Source organism: Dermacentor variabilis, chromosome 10, assembly GCF_050947875.1.
Source record: "Dermacentor variabilis isolate Ectoservices chromosome 10, ASM5094787v1, whole genome shotgun sequence".
NCBI classification, from domain to species: domain Eukaryota; kingdom Metazoa; phylum Arthropoda; class Arachnida; order Ixodida; family Ixodidae; genus Dermacentor; species Dermacentor variabilis.
Genome location: NC_134577.1, coordinates 12,622,807 through 12,640,752, shown reverse-complemented (window position 1 = coordinate 12,640,752; position 17,946 = coordinate 12,622,807). Strand labels below are relative to the sequence as shown.

General features: G+C 43.7%; 2 protein-coding genes across 2 annotated transcripts in view; one reads left to right on the top strand and one right to left on the bottom strand.

The window, feature by feature from the left end:
* The first annotated feature begins 226 nt into the window (after nt 1-226).
* Nucleotides 227-6,187, top strand: Fic (FIC domain protein adenylyltransferase). Its single transcript, XM_075671597.1, has 3 exons — nt 227-747; nt 1,641-1,861; nt 4,960-6,187. The coding sequence occupies exons 1-3, from the start codon at nt 348-350 to the stop codon at nt 5,800-5,802; spliced, it is 1,464 nt and encodes a 487-aa protein (XP_075527712.1). The 5' UTR covers nt 227-347; the 3' UTR covers nt 5,803-6,187.
* A 1-nt stretch (nt 6,188) lies between these two features.
* SH3PX1 (sorting nexin 33-like protein SH3PX1) overlaps nt 6,189-17,946 on the bottom strand; it is a 44,507-nt gene continuing 32,749 nt past the window's right edge. Inside the window, exons 11-16 of the mRNA XM_075671596.1 lie at nt 16,956-17,059; nt 16,795-16,872; nt 16,641-16,717; nt 13,469-13,558; nt 11,938-12,144; nt 6,189-7,135 (exon numbers count right to left, since the gene is read on the bottom strand). Coding sequence (XP_075527711.1) covers nt 7,082-7,135; nt 11,938-12,144; nt 13,469-13,558; nt 16,641-16,717; nt 16,795-16,872; nt 16,956-17,059 — 610 coding nt within the window. The 3' untranslated portion in view covers nt 6,189-7,081. The remainder of the gene's footprint in view (nt 7,136-11,937; nt 12,145-13,468; nt 13,559-16,640; nt 16,718-16,794; nt 16,873-16,955; nt 17,060-17,946) is intronic.

The window sequence follows — 17,946 nt, the reverse complement described above, 5'->3', positions numbered from 1 at the left end:
TACTTGATTTGATATAGTGCGCTGAAAAAAAAAAAAGAAGGTGTGTGACGTCATTCTGTTTTTACATCGGCATATCTTCCGAAAACCGTAAATTAAATATTTAGTCCATTATAACGTTTGATTTATACTTGATAATACATAATTACAATTTAATTGTAACTCTTACAGACTGAAGGCGTACATTTAAAAATTATGTATAAGGCAACAGGCGTCACCTAGAGTCAACTGCTCTCTGCGCCCTTAGCAACGCGCCCGTAAGGCTGATGTGTATTTTTTCGCATTGCTGCAATGCCCGGTGTTCTAGCGTATGCGATGCACCGTAAAGAGCGCCAATTGTCACCTGTAGAATGAATTATAACGCACTCCTGTGGTTGTACATGAAGCTCGAGAACATGATGATGTCAACGCATCACTGGATCATGTCGATGCTGTTCCAGGATTTACGATCCCACAAGTACGTGGCAAGTTTCAGCGCATCGTTCATGATCGTCGGCATCGTTGTGCTGCTCGTGAGCTTGGCTCTCGTTTGGACTCCGTCCGTGTGGAACCTGAAGCGGCCGCGGCAGGCCGCGTCCAAGTTGGAGCTGACGCCTTACAAGAGCACGGAGTTAGCAGACAAGCAGAACACGCGCACGCTGCCCAATTTCCTGCCGGACAGCAACGATCTCGAGGTGACCGAAGAGGAGATCGTTGACGTCTACAATCACCTTCCCACACGGAAGAGGAATAACGACGATGGCAGAAACGGTAGTCAGTCCTGTAGTAATTTGTCATTGCAGCCCCATCAACCTGTCGTACGCGCCGTTGTGGTATTCGCCAGCTGTTAGCACTCAGCTTCGCCGCCTCCTCTCCCATAAAGTTTCCGCATCACGCTAGTGGGAAGTAGCTCCCGGTTGCGTGCGTCATTCAGAATCGGCTAACGTTTTGGACGCACTATTCGAGGAGTTGGCATGAACCCAGTTGTCGCGGAGCGGCTAGACACGTTTTACTAAAGCGCTCGCGCAGTGCTGTCGGTACAGCGCACAGTACCGATAAACTGTTTGCTGCACTTCATTTAATGCCGAGCCTCATGTGCAGCGAGCCCAAAGATGTGCACTGCAATAGGAAAAAAATAGCTTCATTGCGCCATACAAACGAAAAAATAATTAAGCGCGCCAGTGCGAAACCTTGTTTCAACAGCAGTTTTCTGCCCACCTGTTTCGGAAGCTAAACACATTCCAATTTTTCTCCTATTTTTATTTTTTTTTTTGTCAATCTTACCGAGGTTTAACACCATTTCTATCAACAATTAACGTAGAGTAATGCACTTTACAAGCGTTTCAAGGGGACCGAGTATTCACGTCCGCTGCCAGCACAGGTCGCTAAAAGGCGCACATTTTCTTTGAGAAACATCTTGGCACTAAGGATGGTTGCTAAAATCCCCGACAAACCCTTTTTAAAAGAAAAGCGCCGGCTCTTTATGTAGTAAGGCTAGTAGTGAGGCGGTAACAAATGTTTAATGTTTTCCAGTAGTCCAAGGAGAAATTCACGACTGCTAGAGACAGCTGCGTAAATTGTCATTCTTGACATTTCGGTTTCAATAGCCCACATCACAGTGCAGGATACTGGGGCTCAACATTGTTGCCTTTCCGTACTTGCAGATGTGGAAGCCCTGACATCACTGAGGGCAGCACTGCACATGGTAGCATTGAACAAGTATGAGAAGGCACTGAAGCTGTTCCAGCATGCGCTCATCCTGAGTCCCAGCCATCCAGACATACTCACAGAGTACGGACAGTTCCTTGAGAACCACAAGCAGGACTTCATCAAGGCTGACCACATGTACAGCCGTGCCCTAGTTGCCAAACCAGACCACTCACAGGTATCCATCCTGTGGTTATTCTTCTCATTCATTGCATAGTGAGAGCCTCGACTTTGAAGCCTTGATGCCATGAGGGAGCACACAAAAGTTTATTGGCCAGTTGTCTGCTCCGAAGTTCACATACTACACGATGCCTGTAGCACGTCATTTCCCTTTGAAAATGTTCACATTAAGGGCCTTATGTCACAGAAAGCCCAGTGTCTGCATTGTTGTCCATGAGAGAAAAATCATCCTGAACCATGCAGGCCCTCTGCATAAGCGTTACTGAACTAATTGAGTTTCTCAAAGTCAAATGAGTCAGAATATTCGTAAATACAACTTACACACAACCTACACACATGACAGCGCCGGATTGCAATTCAAATATACGAGAAAACATAATTCTCTTACGCAGAAACTCGGACACAGACCCCTTTTCCAGCTGTTTGCAGTTTGACGCGGGTGTGCACTGCCTCTGGGATCAGCCCACGCAAGAGGCCTCGTTTCTACCAGAAAGCTCACCTTCGTGCATATGTTCACCACCAGTGTTTGCTGGTAAACATTATGGTTACATAAGCTTTAGTTGCCTGTAGACATGAAAAGCAGTCAGGGACCTTTAAATGCTGTCACGTTCCACTCTTAAGGGGAGAGCTTAAGCATCCTCCAGTTGCTTTTTTTTATTATTCCTATATTTAAATTAAACATAGCTGGAAATTTTTCCCATGCCTCATCTAGCTTTGTCTGCTTCATATGGTTGCAAGCATCATCCACAAGGAGTTAGTCACACACCTGGCACTTCAACATACGGATGTGTGATTTATATAATTTATGCCTGATCTACCCGAGTGCCTGTGAGATCAGACACTATGGGACACTAAAGGAAAACACTTGAGCTAAAGGTCACTTGCTCATTCAAAACTTTGCACATTTGTTCAGTGGCAAAAATGCCCTTACTGTGCAGAAAGTGAAGGACAAACATTCCAAGCCTGCAGTGTCGATGTCTCATAAAAAATTTTGCACCAGATTTCTTCTTTTGTTACCATTTGGCTTTCATTCTTCATTTACATAAATTGCCTTGGGAATATCTTGCCACAATCTGTCGTGTCAGTATGGTGTACTGGAATGGGGCAGTATGTGATCCGTAATGGTTGCTTCTGCAGGGACACCATCTATGCTGCAATTGACCAGTGTGCCTAGCGTGCAAAATTTAAATATGTTTATTGAAACTTTGTCTTTATAGACTAATACACCCAAGACGCACTTAAAGTTAATATAATTTGTAAAATTAAAGAAGACTAACTGTTAGGATAGATCAGTAACGCTGTCTAAGCTTGGAACATTTTCAATCACAGATATTGCAGTGTAATTGATCATTTGCTCAGTGTTTTGGTTGCAGAAGACAAACGCTCCTCGACTTGTTTGGTATGCATGCATATGCTTTTGTTATCAAAGTATTTCAAAACACACGTGTGAGAAGCCCGAAAGGAGCACCTGCATTCTAACTATGTGGGTTGCATTGGATTCCTTTCACACTGCATCAGCTAGACAAGCAGTGGCCAGGTTTCGCTGAATAAAAAAAAAAATGCTCAGTGACAAATGCTGCCACCATCGTTTGGGCATTTTGCTCCACAGAAGGGCACCGAAAGGCAAGAATGCAGCCAATGTGCCCAATCTGAAGGAGCCCAGAGTTGTCCTAATTGTGCAGGGACCACAATGCAATAACAGAAACACAATCCCCACCACTTGCCATGCACATAAAAAATGTGTGAATGCAGCAGGAAATACCACGGCAAATAATCGGCAAGCTTTGCACGAGCATGCATGACCTCTGCGACAACTACAACTGTTGATCCTGGAGGCCCTGTGTTGCACCCTTATGGATCCGCCTGCCAGCAATGACTCCAGGCTGCAGTGACAGATGACGTTACAATAGACAGTCATTGCAAAGAGCCACGTTTTCGCTGCCGGACGACATGTTCCGTATTCTAGTACAGCATAGTGTCAGTAGAAGTTGGTGGGAGAATTTCTGGGTGGTACAAAGTTTCGGCTGTTGGTGAATGTTCTTTCACTACAGCCAACGGCCGATTTTCCCGACATGCCCGATAATTCGGACGTCCTCGCGGCACCGCCACATACTCTATAGAGTCAATGTATAAGAATGTCTGAAATTATGGCGTAAAAGACCTTCGCCGTCCGATTTTCCGGACATTTTGCTGTGACCTCAGGTCCGAAACGGCAATCGTATCTACCACCGTCGCCATTTTGATTATCTCGCCTCCTCTAACCGGTGCTCTCGCACGCAGATCAGCTGACAGCCATAGCCACCACCGCGGCAACGCTAGGCCTAGCCACTTCGACGTTCGCTACCAAGCTTCTTTCTGTTCGGTGCCCCGCGTTTTCCATTGAAACAATTCGCCGCTGTTAGCAATCCGCCAATGTCATAGAAGCTAGGGGGAGTCGGCGCGTAGCATAACGCCGGTTCCCGAAAGTCAGCTTCGCCTGAATATATCAGCGTTGCGCAGTGAAGCATTTCAAGAATGGCAAGGGGCAATTGTCACGGGACACGGTATGTATTCTTTAATTGCATACGCGTGCACCTGCCGTCTCCTATCGCAGTACGAGACAGCATGAGCGCCGATACGCCTAATAAGTGTACTGGCAGGCCTTCAAAACTATTTCGGACGTGCGTGTGTTGATTTGAGCCCTTGGGGGAAGTAAAAGACATGCATACGTTTCTTCGATTTTTCGGACTCCCGAGGGGCCGCGAGAAAGTTCGAACGTTAACTGTATATCAAAAGTGCAATTTAACTGTCTAACTTCGTATTTTCTTTAGTGTCCTATCAGTAAGTACTGCAAGGTTAGGAGAGTCTGAACTGAGCTAGTTGGTGCTGATTCATAGCTAAAAAACAGCACGAAGTAAAACCAGGTTAAGAAACAACATAGGATGAGCGCTGCGAAGTTCACTGGCATACAACTTTCAGTGGAGCTCTGTATTTCAAATGTATGCCTAGTTGCTTTTTGTTTTGTTACACTTGAGCTTGCAACTTCTAATGATGCCCTTAAGTGTGCAGCACTCTCAAACAAACAAGATAAAAGGCAAGGACATGTTTACATTGCAGGCACTGGTGAATCGTCAGCGCACGCTGCCTGTGGTGGAGAAGCTGGACGAGAAGCAACTGACACGCATAGACAAGAAACGGCTGTTTCTCATCCAGATCCCGGAGGGCGACCCATCCCTCAAGCGCATGAAGAAGGAGGCCTACTTTCAGCACATACACCACACAGTGGCCATTGAGGGCAACACCATGACACTTGCACAGACACGCATGGTCGTCGAGACGCGCACAGCTGTGCCAGGCAAGAGCATCATGGAGCACAATGAGATCCTGGGCTTAGACGCTGCACTCAAGTTTGTCAACAACACTCTGGTCAACAAGGCACTGCTAACGGTCTCGGACATTTTGGCCATGCATCGCCGTATCCTGGGTCACGTTGACCCTGTAGACGCTGGAACCTTCCGGAGGACACAGGTGTTTGTAGGTGAACACACGCCGCCGAAAGCTTCATTGGTTAGGGACCTCATGGAGGACTTTGTGGACTGGCTCAACTCTGAGGCAGCACTCAGGCTGCACCCAGTCAAGTACGCAGCACTCGCTCACTACAAGCTGGTCTTCATTCACCCTTTCGTTGACGGCAATGGCAGGACAGCACGACTGCTGATGAACTTACTCCTGATGCGTGTTGGCTATCCTCCTGTGATTGTGCGCAAGCAAGACCGTGCTCTCTACTACGAGTACCTACAGCTTGGCAATGAGGGTGATGTCAGACCATTTGTGCGTTTCATTGCAGAGTGCACAGAACGGACATTAGACGTTTACCTTTATGCAACCGAGTACGCCAAGCACCAGAGGGCATTGACTAGCCAAGACAGTAACGAGGGTGAAGTGGCATTTGTAAGCTAAACTGTGTTATATACAAAGACATTGATAGGTTGCAAGCCAAAGAATGTTGGCTGACAAAACCATGGTCAACAAATGAGTGCCCTTGCAGGCCCAATGTTGCTCGTCCGTTGTGCTGCAACCACAAGGGCATAGCTACAAGTGACATTCTATAATTTCATGACGATTTGGCGAATTAATCACGATGCTGAACAAGGTGTGGCCAGCAGTGCCTTCCAGCATGAATAATTGTACATACTGTTAGTTGTGCTATTTATGTATTTATGTGCTTGTTATGCAACAACTTTGTTGAAGGTTTATGTACAAATATGTGCAAATGGCAGGAAATTATTTCGAGATTATGCTCTCAGTATTGTTTTAAAAATAAACGTTTCAATGCACTCGTTAAGTACTTTGTGCACGAACATTTCTTTTATTTCAAAACAATGTTCATAACTAGCAGAGCAAAACAGAATGTGTAGAAGGATACAGTCTTGTGATACTCAAAAGGAAAAAGATACATCTGCTTGCTATCATTCCAAATGTGCAACAGGCATGCTTCAGCGCTCTGTGTCAAGCATCCAGCTATGTACTATGTCACACAAGAGCTACAAGTCTTATAAAACTACTCTCAGACAGACAGGTTGCACTTATATTATGCAACTAACCTGTTATTTGCAGCCACATAGGCTTAATAAAACAGATTTGTTAGGACAAACCTAACTGGACAACGCTATCAAAAACGCCCTTATAAAAGTGTGGCTAGATCTAAACATCTCAGTGGAAAACAGCTTAAAAACAACCATCAAGCCCTCTTGATTGACAACATAGCCAACATATTTTTTTTTCTCACAGATGCATACTGGTAGCATTTGATACACGCAATTTTCCCTTGAATATCTCAATGATGCAGTTAAAAAAGCTGCACTGGCATATGGTCAACTGTGCTCACATCCATGAAAATTGAAAAGATTTGATTTCAAGGACCGCCTCAGTGGGTGTGGCAAACACGCAAAGAATCAGTCTTTAGACAATGGCAGTAAAGGCATTCACACCTACACCATCAAAGTAGTGCTCGCTCAATATCACGTCTTGCTGAAAAGCTAAACTGACACGTACAAGGGAGTGGGGAGTCAGAGTTACAACTTCAGAGGTACACCATTGACAGCTGGCTATGCTAGCACTGGTCATGGTACCTCAATTTGGACGCCGGATGTGGGCCTGCACACATTGCTTTCCCAAGGCGCATCCGATGCTGGCTGGTGAAGGAAGACTGCTGCATAATAGACTGCATCGCTCACTACTACTGTGGTGCTATAATGTACCTGCTTTGAGCTTCTTTGAGGTTCTTCACAATCTGGAAAGAGAACAGACACAGCTTCACTACGGATGTGCAAATATGAAAATTTTCAAACACGAATAAGAATGACATGCATATACACTTATCCATAAGTTTCCTTGCTCTAACATGATGTTGGAACATTGCAATTATGTTGCCAACAGTAAAGAATAGACTAATAAACCAATGCAGTAGAAGCTTGCGTATTTAAAAAAAATTGAGTAATTCAAACTATCTGAATGGTCTTGCCAACCTGTGCAATATTATAAAGCATCAAATGCCCTTCACACAGATGGCACTGGACCCAGTGCATCTCTTGTCAAGTGATAAGCTCAGGAGTGCAGGTAGTGCAGTGAAAGTAATGACAAATGACAAAGTTTGATGCATACTGCACATGGGGGACTTATGATTAAACCACGCAATACTGCTATCCAGCGAGATTTTGAGCATCCCACAATGCTTCATTACCAGTGAAATTTAATCTTTCCTTCCTTCTGTGCTACTTCCCATAATTTAGTTTGAAGAGCTGCATGCAAAATTCAGTTACAGCAATGTTTTGCAATTATGTTAGAATTATTTGTTCATATTTACTCTTTGTGAGAGCAAAATAGCCAATGTAAAGAGCAGATACCGTATTTACTTGATTATCAGGCACCCTCAATTTTAATGTGCCCCCTTCTAGCATGACCAAAAAAATAAATAAAAGATAAATGCCCTTCACCGTAACGCTCAACTGTTTTCCATGACCAAACAACAACAACAAAAAAAGTCATTTGCAGTAGCGTGCACCTCATGCTTTCATACAGAAATACAACATTCTCTCATTTGGAGGAACAAGATTTAAGATTTACTCCCAATGCACTAAAGTTGCAATGAATAAAATAAAGTTGCAGTTTCACCCAAAATTTGCAATAAAATATTAGCAGACAGGTATATGAATAAGGATAGTAGTTCTATTGGCCATATAGACTTGTAAACATTAGCTTACGAACTAAATTAACAAGCATGGTATCACATGCACACACGCAAACGAACACATCTCATGGATGACCAGGAAACTCTGTCAAAATGTCGGAGTGCGGACGGGCGGCAGCAGCAGCGAGCAAATTGATATTTCTGCTGCCTCTTGCTTTAACACGAACTAAGCGTTGAGTACACAGCGCACATGAAGCTTTGAGCCCTCCGCACACCTAGATCATATGCCCTAGACTTTGTACTCATCACAGATTGCTTTCAAAATAGGATCTGGGCGGCCACGCCACACGCAGCAGCCACAGGAGTAGAATGTCTCTCCACTAATGGCATTGCAGTGCAAGTCCATGGCACATATATGTCACGCATTAGTTTCCTTAATGTCACCAGATGGTGTTGCCCTCCGTGAATCTTGGCAGAGCAACTCAGCGGAACACCTGGCCCAAATGCGGCACAGCCTGCGCGCACCCACCGTGCTCATGCAGGTGCTGGCGCTTCAGCGGGGATGCAGGCGTTCGCCAAGCGTCGCATTATCGAGAGCGAAAAACACGGCATGTGGTTCCAGCTTTAAGGGCTCTTTGAAATCGCAACAGTGGTTACAATGTCCAACTCTATGCAAAAATAGAAAAAGAATATCTGTAGCATACTAAATAACAAAAATACACTATCCATAGATAGTGTATCATCAAATTCACTTTCATACAATGATACACACTTTTAGTTCAAAGTAAGGTATGGTTTCTTGATCACTTATAAGGTATCACTTTATTTCCAAAAATCCAAGGTTAACCTAGTCTGCATGGTTATCCTGGTCACAGCAATATATAATGTGTTTGTTGTTGTATAGCACAGTATAGTGAACTCTTTTGAATGGCAGTATACAAATATGCTACATCTGCGTGCTAAATTTAATATGACATTCACTGTGACAAGAGCACTGTAAAAAGACTAAAATTTATGGTACAATAAGTGCTGTTGCCTGCTATCATGCCAGACAGTAGGTCAATGCCCACAAACCATGAAACCAAGGTCAGGCATGGCTGGCACAACCTTTACATGATCAACTTGTAATATGAGTAATGTGCCAGAGAAGAAAAAGCACAGATGTTGCTACCACTGTTGTGCATTTCAAAAAGCCACAGGCCTTACTGAACTATTGAGAGCGTGTGCAGAATCATGCCCGTTTTTGCAAGCCACAATGCATTTATATTTGCAGGTCAAACTATCATTCCATTGTCATTTCATCAAGTAGTAGTGGATCAAATGCTTTATATATACATAATATGAAAGTTTATTTTGCAATGTTTCGAACTAATTTCAGTTATGACACTAGTTAATTACATACAAATATGCTACATCTGCATGCTAAATTCAATATGACATTCACTGTGACAAGAGCACTGTAAAAAGACTAAAATTTATGGTACAATAAGTGCTGTTGCCTGCTATCATGCCAGCCAGTAGGTCAATGCCCACAAACCATGAAACCAAGGTCAGGCATGGCTGGCACAACATTTACATGATAATAATAATAATAATAATAATACTAATAATAATAATAATAATAATATGAACTGAACTATTGAGCATGTGCAGAATCATGCCCGTTTTTGCAAGCCACAATGCATTTATGTTTGCAGGTCAAACTATCATTCCATTGTCATTTCATCAAGTAGTAGTGGATCAAATGCTTTATATATACATAGTATGAAAGCTTATTTTGCAATGTTTTGAACTAATTTCAGTTATGACACTAGTTAACTAACCAATGCTTTGCACCACATCAGCACCAAAAATTTCACCCCATTAGTAGCTTCATTATCAAAATAAAATATTTCCGTTACATACCTTCTAGTTATACAATTTTAATTATCATCTGACAATTTTCACAACTTTGTCACAAGTTAATGACAGATAACTTTACATTTTCTTACACTAGTTAATTTGAGTCTTGTGCATATTTTTTGAAAACTTGACAGCAACAGCCATTGAGAGCAGGTTAAATATTCCTGTTCATCTGTGTATTCACTGTACGCAATGTAAATAATCCAAAGTGAGACAACTTAGATTTAGTTAATAGGTAAGCACCACTATGCAAACAGGCATTCCTCACTTTATCAACTTGCCAGCAATCTAACTACCAGTAAGCCTTTGTTGTGATGAGGTCAACGGGAAGACGAGAAATTTTTATAAAAGCAACTACTCCATAAAAGCTAAAAAAAGAGCTGCAATAGCCCAACTCCACAAAAGTCTAATATGGGTGTAAGGCAGCACGTTTTCGATTGCAATCGAGCCAGATCGGGGTCGAATTTCTCGGCTGCAATTGGCTCCTTTGCATGAGCTGCAGGAGGAAGTCTCGTTTTAGGTGACTTTGAGCACGCCGGGCATGTGGAAGGCAGCATGGAGTAACATTTGTCTGTTCTGTTGTGCACTACTTCCATAGTGCTGTGGAGCCATGGCAGCAGTGCCACTCGCCACTGACAGCGCACAGGCGCAGCATGAAGAAAAAAGGTGTGCCGACAGAGCGGGTCGCTTGCTCGCACGGCACGAATGAGCCCCCTGAACAATGGCAACATTCTTTTATCTTCCCAAGTGACCCGGCGAGCAAGGGCAGTTGAGGAGGTTCAGGGCTTATCCACACCTCCGTGTTGGAATGCAGTTGCATGGTTCCACTCATGCCGTTTCTGCGGAAACAAGTGTACAAGCGTCCATGCTTTTTGTTTTCTTGTTCTGACTTGCGCCGGTGCCATGCAATTGCTCTTGATTCAGTTTCAGTTTACTTTTCGTTCATAACGATTGGTTACAAGAAATTATATACAAACAACGTTCCCATAGTCAGAGACTGCACTGTGCAATCATGGTGATTGTGGATCCAGCAATTGTGACGAATGGAGTGCTATGCAGCACGATAACCACAATCAAAAAGAACAGAGGGCGAGCGGAGAGGGAAGGCGCATGCGGCAAGATGGAGAGGCCAGGAGATAAATGCCACTACCTTTAGTTTATTCGCGGGGCTAAGGCGGGAAAAGCGCTGAGCGCTGCCGTGAGTGCACACCCACTCGCGGCTGATAACATGCGGAGACAGCACGGAGGAAAAGGGTGTGCAGGCATAGCAGAATGAAGAGAGTGCTCACTCGCTCGGCAGGGAGCGCTGCCACGAATGCACACACACCCCTTGACAGTTTGCTCTAAGCGAAGCAGCTTATCGGTATGCTTCGAGTAATCCAGTTTAAAATGCACGTACATGAGTCAGGACTAGGAGAAATTTCGGATAAAGCGATAATTCAAGTAAAGCAGCTTCGTTATATGAGGACTTAGTCTATACACTAGAAGCTTGGAATACTACCAACCAAATTACTATTGTCAAAAGCCAACATCAGCCAACTGCTGATGGTGCTTGTGAAGTGCAGTGGTAGCTGCGTTTTAGTCAGTCAGATTAATCTGGGGTTTGCAATATTCCCGCAATATGTATAATTGCTGGTATCACCCAGTTGCAGACTAACAAGCTGTTCACTTCATTTAATAATGTAACACCTCATACATTTAAATGTTATGGCCAGAAGATTCAAGACATTCATTTCCAAATGTTGTTTACCATTACAGAAGCATTGAGATTCAACTGATTAAAAATGCTGCAGGCTAGCTTAGTTGCAGAGAGTAGCGCAATGGTATATACAGTGCCCAGCCAACATCTTAAGAAGCTGAGTTCACATTTCACTTATGGCATTAAGCCATAAGGAAATGAAAAGCTCCTGTGAAGGAGCTTACTCGGGTTCTGAATACTTGCAATAAGGCTAGTAACAAAGTTGACACCACAGCATAGCGGGGGTCTTACTGGCAATACATACCTCTTCATAGAAGCTGATTTGACCGCCCAAGAAATCGTGCATGGCGCCATTGAAGTCATGCACTTTCTGCCTCTGGAAGTGGCTCACTTCAGCCAGCACGGCATATGAGACAACATCCATGCGCTGCCGGATCCCTTCGAGGTCCTCCTGTGACAGCTTTACCTCGTCGCGCATCTTTTGATACTCCTTGTGCTTGCTCAGGAACGACTGCACATATACAAGGCAGAAAGGCAGTTTGTCAGTCTACGGCCAGGCATACTGGTTAGCCACTTCATAATTATTCAACATTTTAACTGCAGCTGACAGCATGCTCAACATCTTGAAAATCTCACACTATAAGCTAAGAGACAAAATAAGGTGCCACATGTTCCAAGCAATCTTCAATACCGGTAAATCAAGTTCTTTTGCATAAATCAGTTTATCAGAGTCACTTCTTGTGGCTCATACACATTTCTCTGTGCATTACAACTTTCCCTGCGTCATCTCTATCTTCACTGGTATTGTAGCAAGGATACCATATGAATGCTGAATGACACCTTGAAGGTATGGCAGAAGGCACACCACCAAGGCCGACAACAAATTTGGCATGTTTTCACAGTGATAAAATGTTCTATATACCCAACAGAGAGCAATGAAGATGTACAAAATCATGCCAGAATGCCTGCAAATGTTTCTAAACTGCATTAGCCCTAGTACACCTCCACAAAGTGTATTCGCAAGCTTTGTTGCATAGAAAACCAGCACTGTTCTGAAGCACTAGGATTTAGTTAAATGAGCTGCACACGTGCACAAATAATGAAATGATGGGATGAAAAAAAAAGAACCATGCCAATTTCTTAATACTCTTATTGCACTATAAAACTGACTGCTCTGGACTTCATCTGAAGCCAAAACACAACAGTGTTCGCCAAAATTCATACATTGTCAGTGACAGGGCAGAAGTCCACAGTAATGAACAGAGATGTATGCCTTTGCTTTTGCTTTCTTCATCACTGTGCCTCCGCTGTGCGCAAGGATCCTAAGCAATTGGCAAAAAGGTACCAACGACCCACATGGCAGGAGGTATTGCATACGTGGCGACAGCTTTGCAGATGCAGTAAACAGCTATTCAAGTCCCATGTTTTCAAATTACTGTCTGCGGAAGCTTTAACCCCATCCATTTTGTGGTAATATACTGAATCTGACCAATAATGGTCAAATTATTTTTATACTCAAGTTACCACCAATCTTTACCTCCTCAGAAAAAATATGTTCGCTCCTGCTCGCGCTATCCCAAGAAATGTGTGCTGCCATGTACCAAAAGCACGACTAAACACTGAGACAAAACTAGGCTCGTCTATGGCATTGCCAGAAAATGCCAAGTGCTGCTGACAAGCTGCGCTCATCCTTGGATGTTTTTACCAGAAACTCGTGGACGAACCCAGCTCGTCCAAGGCCTGGAAGGAGTTAAGAAGTCTCTGTTCACTACTTCTATGTTTAAGGAGTGTGTACTACATTCAGACTGGTTCCACTGTACGATGCCTTGACAGACCTTGTGGAAGCTGACAATGTCTGGCCAGACGGCGAGGACACCCTTGTACATGAACAGGACATCTCCAAGGGACTCCCAGTAGTGCTGGAGCTGTACAACAGAACAAGAATACATGCTGATTCACTACAAAGGCAGAAGCAGCAGTGTCACTATAGCAAGAGAGTCATGCAGTCCGAATCCAGTAACAACACACTCTATGAACTGCTTAGAAAATGTTGAGAAATAGACAGCCACATAAGGGTGCTTACTGCTGTGCGATACTGGCAGAAAATATTGCTGTACATGGAGGAACCTAGACTGCAAGTTGGTGCTCTTTCTGTTCCTTCTTTCTGCTTAATTTTCCTTGTGCCTTCCGAAGCACCTTCCCCACTATACTTGCCCACCCCGTTTCATGTGGAAACGCCGGGGCACACTCAGTTTCCTATTCTGGTACCAGCAAATCTCCTCCCGTGTTGTCGCACGCCACATTCACACCTATCAACACCAACCCTACTGTGATAAGTATCTTTCCTTGTCTATTTCACAGCGTGTGGGGCATAGTGCCATTAGAAGTATAGTGCACGCTTTTAATAGGTGATAATCGCACACACACCGTCGTTCCCTGCTGCAGGCAGTGCAAAGCGAGTGTCATGTTTTGCTCTTTAGGCATCGTAGGCATCATATTCCAGCGTCGCTCACCAACTTTATTTTGTTTCGTTTTCCCATCGCTGTCTTAAACCACTACGCAACAAGAAAACGACAATATGCATCTTTTGCCACTCGCACCACCAGTGCGATGCATGTGTCAATGTCTCGTGCCGCAACAATTTGCACTGAGTGGGCACGTGAAAATGCCCTGTTAGAAAAAGCTGCTTCCCCAAGCCAAATTCGAGGACCGTAAACATAAACCAGCCAAAACTTCAATAATGACAATGCATGTTTTGTGGCCTTTGCACTGCACCAGATTGGCATGCATTGGTATCTCATGCGGCAACTATCAGTGCAATGCTTTACATTACGCAGATGTCAATTACAGTTGAGTCTACCAAATTTTTAGTGATTTAGGATCACATGTTTTTTGGTTAGTGTGCTTATTTCACTTTTTTTCCCCCTTAAAAATGTGTGCGCAAGGTTCTACTGTATTACTAACTGGTATGTTACAAACATACACGAATTTCTTGTATATACCACGGTCAGATGCAGAAGGCAGTGCTCCAGAAGGGAGTACATCCATTTACATAGAGAAAGTGACAGTCTCCACATGCTTGTTGTCATAAAAACCACTGTTCTTTGCAGTAATGAGCGTGTAACATCACGTGGCAGGTTGGCATGTTGATATACTGCCCAGATTTTCACGATAACTTGCAGTACTTGAAATACTTCATAAATCCTTGCAGCATCTGTGACAATGGAACAGTCTAGATCAAATTAGTCTCAATATTCATGAAACCAGATGCAAGAATATGATCAAACCACTTCCACGCAATTCCGCATGCATCAGACTTCATATACGGAGTGAGTACAGTTGAACCTTGCTACAGTGAAACCTCGTTATAACGAACAGTTAAAAAGTCGGAAATTAGTTCGCTATATCCATAATTCGTAATATAAAATTTCGTAAAAAATACATGCAAGAGGAGCAAAATTCAATCAGAGAAGGCACAGCAACTCGAACGATGCTTACTTGGGTCACGTTCATTTATTTACGCACAAAGAACTGCGTTATCGCGGCCTGCTTCTTCGTGTTGATCGCATTCCGTATCACGCCCTGTTCCACAATTTGCAAACACTCAACAAGGGCAAACCCACTGCCCTCAATAGCACTGCAGTGGCGGCGCAGTAAATCCAACGCAGCAAGTGCTTCTTGTGAAGTCGGAATGTTCTCATTGTCTACAGGGTCAGCCTGAGCATCTGCGGGATGTCCAGAGACTTCCGCAGCGATTTCGGCGTCTGTCAGTACAGCCGTGGTCGCTGAGATGTCGTCACCACCTACGAAGTCTTCTACAGTCATTGTTGCGGGCATGTCACCAACAAAACGCGAAAAATCGTTCCAGGCCTCATCGAGCTCGCGGAGCTCTGCTTCTGCTTCGTCGGGATCGTCACCATCGTCACTTGATGCATGGGCCTCTGGTGGAACAAAACCTGTGTGCCAAAAGCAGTTGGCAATCGTTTCACCTTTCACACTGACCCATGCCGCTTTAAGCATCTGGATTGCTCCCAGCAGGTCGATCTTCAAGTCTTGCTTCATACGAAGCTTCACGAGAAGAGTGCCAATCAGTCTCCTCTTATAAACTGCCTTGAAGGCCCTGATGACGCCTTGGTCAACTCTCGATGACGACGTGGCATCTGTGGCACTGTCAGCGACTGCGAGGTAGTCCTGAACGTTTGCTGCGCCGCACAACACACTTGTAGTGCAACGAAGCCTACCGCCTGCTATTAAAGTGAGGTAGGGCTTGGCGTCGCGAAGTTCGTTATATCCGTTTTATGCCAAACCGCGTTCGCTATAGGAAGTTAAAAATACATGTTTGACAAAAATATTTCGGAAGAGTTCGATATATTCAATAATTCATTATATGCATGTTCGTTATATCAAGGTTTGACTGTATAATGAATACAGATATAACAAAGTAAATCTAGAATGTTTCTTGCCTCCATCAGCCTGTAACAAATATGTGCTCATAATGAATATTCGATATAACAAAGGTACCGTATAAACCAGTGTAAGGGACACACCCCCAGCTTAGCAGCCAATTTGTTTTTTGTTTGTTTGTTTTGTTCTTTTGAGGGGGGGGGAGAGAAGAATACTTCTAATGCAGAAGCAATTGTGTTTGGTGCCCTGATGCCGTGCATGCGCACTGGCGAATTTTCGTACGCTGCGTGCTGTGTGCAGCTACTAGATGGCGAGAGCTGTGTGTTGACCTCTGATGCAATGTTACATCTGAGGATTCGGGGTGTGCACAAGTCAAGGCTGTGCCGGCACCATTTTGACCAAAAGGTCCTGTCTCATGTAAGAGCCACACCTCGTAAAAATTGGGGGATAAAAATGCCGCCCTTACATGAGTCTTTACGATATTTTCATGTTGGATGTGAATTTTTTAAAAACGAGGTTCAAGTGAATTTGACATAATTGCTCCCAACTTAAACACACACACAAAAAAGTACCTAGTGATATGAGAGTATATATGCTTCTCACCTTGGACTCGTACATGCACCCGATGTGCTTATAAGTCTCCTCTGTGTGCTTGAGGGCCTCTGTCAGCTGGGCTGCAGCTATGAGTGAAATGCTCTGGTCACGACCTTATCACTGCACAAATGTTATATCATATTTGTCTGCTGTGTCAACTTACGCAACGATTTTTCCAGGTCAAATGCGCTTGCCAACTCCTTCAGGGAACTGGCAATCTTCTCACATTCATACTTGTAATCTAAAATACAACAGCAGAACTAGTGAAGGTTGAAATTCCAACAAGCAGAACGGGTGAAAGGCTTCTACATGAAGGGTTCTCACGTTTTGAGCACTTTTTGATCTGGTCCTGAGAGGTTTTGTACAAGTGGTTGACACCATCATCCATCTTCTGCGCGAGTTTGCCAAAGGTGTCCGCCTTGGTTTCGCTTGTTTAGAAGAAAAGAAAGGAATAGCATACAGTTTACAATTGCATACCTGCCAACCTGCGAAACTTATAATTAATAAAAATCCTGTGGACACACGAACGGGGGAATTACATGCACTTTACAAGTTTGCCTTTTGCAAACACTGTTTGTGGAATATATATGTAGGTTGTCAACAATTATTTAACATTGGATGAAGCTCACAAGCAGCAGCAACATGCAAGAACTGAAAAGCAATGCACTGTTTTATAGATCACAGCGACTTTTTCACTGACTTTGCAGTTGCCTATGTCACCTGCTTCAGCAACTTGTCGTAATAAACTTGCTCCAAGCAGGTATCCCTCTTGTGTTCATTCACAATCAGGAAACTTCCAAGGGTATATGAGGCTGACAAGCAAAACATTTGCCCATATAGAAATCATTTTTTGTAAAACTTGATGACACATTTGGAAAATTGTAGAACAAGCACAAATTCGTAAAATTTCTGGGAAATTTGGGAGAGTTGGAATGTATACATTTTCTGCTTTCAGAAAATGTAAGGTTGAAGAAAGGTGAGTCAGCACCTACTTATTTTGTAAAGGAATTGCACAATGCAACATCCCAACAGCAAGACTAACATTGCCGTATTATCTTTTCTTTTAAGACATGCATCTGCTATAAACTTGCGACGAGACAAACACTTAGCAAAAATAATTTATGACCTGCTACTGCCAATTATAAGGGGCTCTATACTGGTGTACTATTAGAGAGGTTTAGCGTGTCCGGTGTTCGGGTAAACGCAGGCGGACGGGGCATTGTGGCGGAGCCGTAAACGAGAGCGGCCTGCATGGTGCAGCCACCTGGTGGCGCAATGCTCAAACAGACAAAAACAGCTAATATTGTTGTAACCA

Coding starts and splice junctions, on each gene's coding strand:
- Fic (XM_075671597.1), top strand. CDS start 348: ATGAATTATAACGCACTCCTGTGGTTGTACATGAAGCTCGAGAACATG. Junction 748..1,640: donor TAACGACGATGGCAGAAACG/GTAGTCAGTCCT, acceptor CCGTACTTGCAG/ATGTGGAAGCCCTGACATCA. Junction 1,862..4,959: donor CCAAACCAGACCACTCACAG/GTATCCATCCTG, acceptor TTTACATTGCAG/GCACTGGTGAATCGTCAGCG.